Source organism: Saccostrea cucullata, unplaced genomic scaffold (assembly GCF_032062105.1).
Source record: "Saccostrea cucullata isolate Sc308-1 unplaced genomic scaffold, CSIRO_AGI_Scuc_v1 ctg12320, whole genome shotgun sequence".
NCBI lineage: Eukaryota > Metazoa > Mollusca > Bivalvia > Ostreida > Ostreidae > Saccostrea > Saccostrea cuccullata.
In genome coordinates, this window is record NW_026928656.1 from 7,158 (window position 1) to 10,861 (window position 3,704).

General features: G+C 35.6%; 1 protein-coding gene across 1 annotated transcript; it reads left to right on the forward strand.

Annotated features, from left to right (window-relative positions):
* Positions 1-299: 299 nt before the first annotated feature.
* On the forward strand, positions 300-3,080 carry LOC134278303 (tripartite motif-containing protein 2-like). The gene is made up of 2 exons (XM_062760616.1): positions 300-337; positions 596-3,080. The coding sequence occupies exon 2, from the start codon at positions 608-610 to the stop codon at positions 2,297-2,299; it is 1,692 nt and encodes a 563-aa protein (XP_062616600.1). The 5' UTR covers positions 300-337; positions 596-607; the 3' UTR covers positions 2,300-3,080.
* Positions 3,081-3,704: the final 624 nt, after the last annotated feature.

The following is a 3,704-nucleotide window of genomic DNA, read 5'->3' on the forward strand; positions in this document are numbered from 1 at the left end:
TTTTAGAGGAGAACATATAATTATAAGAGTTCAATAACTGTTTTTAAGATTCCATTCTGTCTTCTTTTTTTTCAAAACTGAACTGCACCTCAGATTCCTTTGGTTGTTAAAGGAAAATAATTTTAAAAAATCATTCAGTTTACATATAAAAATGACATGAAGTTATCTACATAACCCCTACATTTCAAGCAGTTGTTGAAGGTATTTAAATCCCCTGCTAACCAAGAAGTATAAACACCTGACAGGTAGATAACACAGGTGTGTCACATGATCAGAGTATATACAGATAGACTGCACTGGGAGATCGATCAAGGACAGACGCCATTACTGAAGTCAGGTAGGAAACTCTTGTAGTATTTCTATGCATTACAGCTGAGAGTCATTGAAAATTCAGTAGTACAGTCTTTAACTATGGGAACAAAATTTAATTCCCAAGATTCAATCAACATTGTACATGTAATATAATGAATATTTACATGTGTATTTACCGACTTTCTCTATCAAACTGTGTTGCTGCAGTAAAAATAAATAAATGTTGGACTCCAACTCAGTCAATAGATGTATAATCATTTTTGTTAAATTTTTAATGCTTCAGTCACAAAACCTAATGATGGACCCCCGTACCAGTGCCCAGGATGTGATGCGATGTGACCTGTGTGAGACCGCTGTGGTACAGATGCACTGTGATACATGTCTTGTCAACCTGTGTAAGGCCTGTGTGGGAGAACATATATCTGCTGATCTCTCAAAACCTCATAAAATTGTTGATTTCAAAGATAGAAAATCCACTCCCCTCCATCCTAAATGTAAGTCCCACGACAAGGAACAATGTGAAATGTACTGTAAACAGTGTGACATTCCTGTCTGCATCAGCTGCCTTGAATCTAATCAACATTTAGGTCATGAATTATCTAAAATCTTGCGAGTTCTGGACGAAATAAAGGAAGTGATTACAAAAGAAAGAAATGAATTAAATGATAAAATTTATCCCACCTACCAGGACATTGCCTCTGATGTACAAAACAGAATGAGTCAGTTAGAAAAGGAATATAGAGATCTCTCAACAGCCATAACAAAACATGGAGAGGACTGGCACAGAGAAATTGACAAACTTGTCAAGAAACTTAAAGCTAAAGTTGATGAGATGAAAAACACACAGTTACAAACTCTACAGAAACATCTGGATGAAATAAACAAGACAATGTCTGACATCAAGGATGAAATCAATTCAATGGAAACTGTAATAGACAACAATGACATGTCAAAACTGTTCAGTGTCACATCCCAAGTGAAAAGATACAGAAATCTTCCTGACAAAGTCATTCCATTTTTACCTAAATTCATTCCAGGAAATATCAAAAGCAAAGAACTTGGTAAAATGTTTGGAGTCTTGTCATCAAGTTCTTTAACATCAGATAAACATGGCTACAACATGAAGACAACACAGAAATCACCAGAAGCTGGATCCTCTCCTCCAGTCAAACAACTGCTTGATGAACCAGAGACTGTCACCACCATAGACACTGGGTATGATAGACTTTACAATGTGGCCTGTCTGAGTGATGAAGAAATCTGGACAAGTGGAGCTGACATCACCATGAAACTCTACAGCATCAATCAGGGATCACTACTCAAGTCAATCACAACCAAGTCAGGGTACATGCCATATGACATAGCAGTGACAAAAAGTGGAGATCTAGTTTATACTGATTACTTTGATAGAACTGTGAACATTGTGAAGAATGAGAAGATAGAGGAGGTGATCAGACTACAGAACTGGAAACCTAGCGGTGTCTGTAGTACCTCCTCTGGTGACCTCCTGGTTATCATGAACAGTGATGATAACAAACAAACAAAAGTTGTCCGTTACTCTGGCTCTACAGAGAAACAAACCATTCAGTTTGATGATAAAGGTAAACCTCTCTATTCACCTAGTTCTCTTTATCGAAGATACATTACTGAGAACAGGAACCTGGATATCTGTGTGCCTGATAGTGACGCTAAAGCAGTAGTGGTGGTCAGTCTGGCCGGGAAACTGAGATTCGGGTACACTGGACATACTCCTGCTCCAAAGAACATACCATTCTATCCACAAGGAATCGCCACAGACAGTCAGAGTCACATCCTTACGGCTGATTATAACAATCACTGTGTCCACATCATAGACCAGGATGGACAGTTCCTCTGTTACATAGACTGTGGACTGAGTTATCCCTTGGGACTGTGTACAGATACAAATGACAATCTGTTTGTTGCTCAATTGGAAAATAAACAAGTGAAGAAAATCAAATATATGTAGATCTATCTGCAGTGATTTACATTATTGTGTTGTAGAATTAGAGGTATGTAATATACATGTAACTGATTTATCAGTATGGTTTAACTATGGAATCTTGTAATAATATATATATCAGTCTTATTATCAAATAATATCTTTTACCATTAAAAAATAATGGATATCCATTGAAAATAAGTTAAGCTTTGATGTGTTTTATAATGTATGCTTCTGAAAACGGTTTGTTTTGCTCAATATAGGCTGTACTATAAAAAAAAACATAAGGTTTTAGGATATTTCTCCATACACAAAGCACTATCTAAGAATTTTTTTAAAACTGCCAAAATAATTCAAACCCAATTTGAAAGAATCTTTTCTTCTAAATTTTAAAGTTGCGAAATAAATTTGACAAGATTTCCAATGCATTATTTGAGGAAAACTTTTTCATAGTGGCTATATTTTTTTTTCACACAAAAATATTTTTTCCAGCAATTATATCTAAGATATACCCAAAAGTTTTATTTATCATATTTTATCCAATATATTACCTAATTTTTCATATCATTTAATGAACTTGCACAGGGAAATCATCAAATGTTAGACAGTAATCACTTTGTAATCTTGCCTTGTTTTTGTGAATCAGATGTCTACACTTGAAGAGATAGATTTCCTGTTGGTACTCGGTGTTACCATAGGCCTCCATTACACTCAGGGCATCCTGTACACAGTTGGGCTTGTCTTGGACCAGGATGTACTTTATTAGGTCCTACAAATAGAGATGTTTTGATGTTGATGTGTGCTGTATGTATGTAACAGGGATTTATCTAGCTATTTTGTTTTACTACCGTTTTATATGTAAAGGGGAAAAATGAGAGCCGCAGGCTCAATTTGAGCGCCGGAGGCGCGAGTATTCTAGGGGGGTCCGGGGGCATGCCCCCCGGAAATTTTTTAAATAAATGGAGCAAAATCCTGCATTCTTAGAGCTTCTGAGGGTCATTTGTAGACCTTTACAAAGGCCACAAAAACTTCACTTTTGAGACAAAATATTAAATAACAAACAAAAAAAAAAATTAACTAGGTCAGTACTTTATTTAATTTTTTCTCGATATCTATCACAAATCAATTCTGTTTTTCATGTTTCACTACTAACATTGTTTTTGTTGTTACTCCATTTTTTCCGATTCATAGTGATTTAAGCTCCGTCTTACTCATCTACACTTTTCTCAACTCTGCAATCGCATACGTATATTTCGACTTCATGGACATGGCACATGTTTACCGATCAATATCAAATGGAAGCTTGAATAATCTACTCTCTTTTTCAAAAGCGTTTGAATGACTAGGATGGGGAGTTAGGATATGCTGTTAAACTTCAATCAGACAAAAACGGAAAATTTCAGTACGATGTTTTAAATATTCTCCGTTTAAT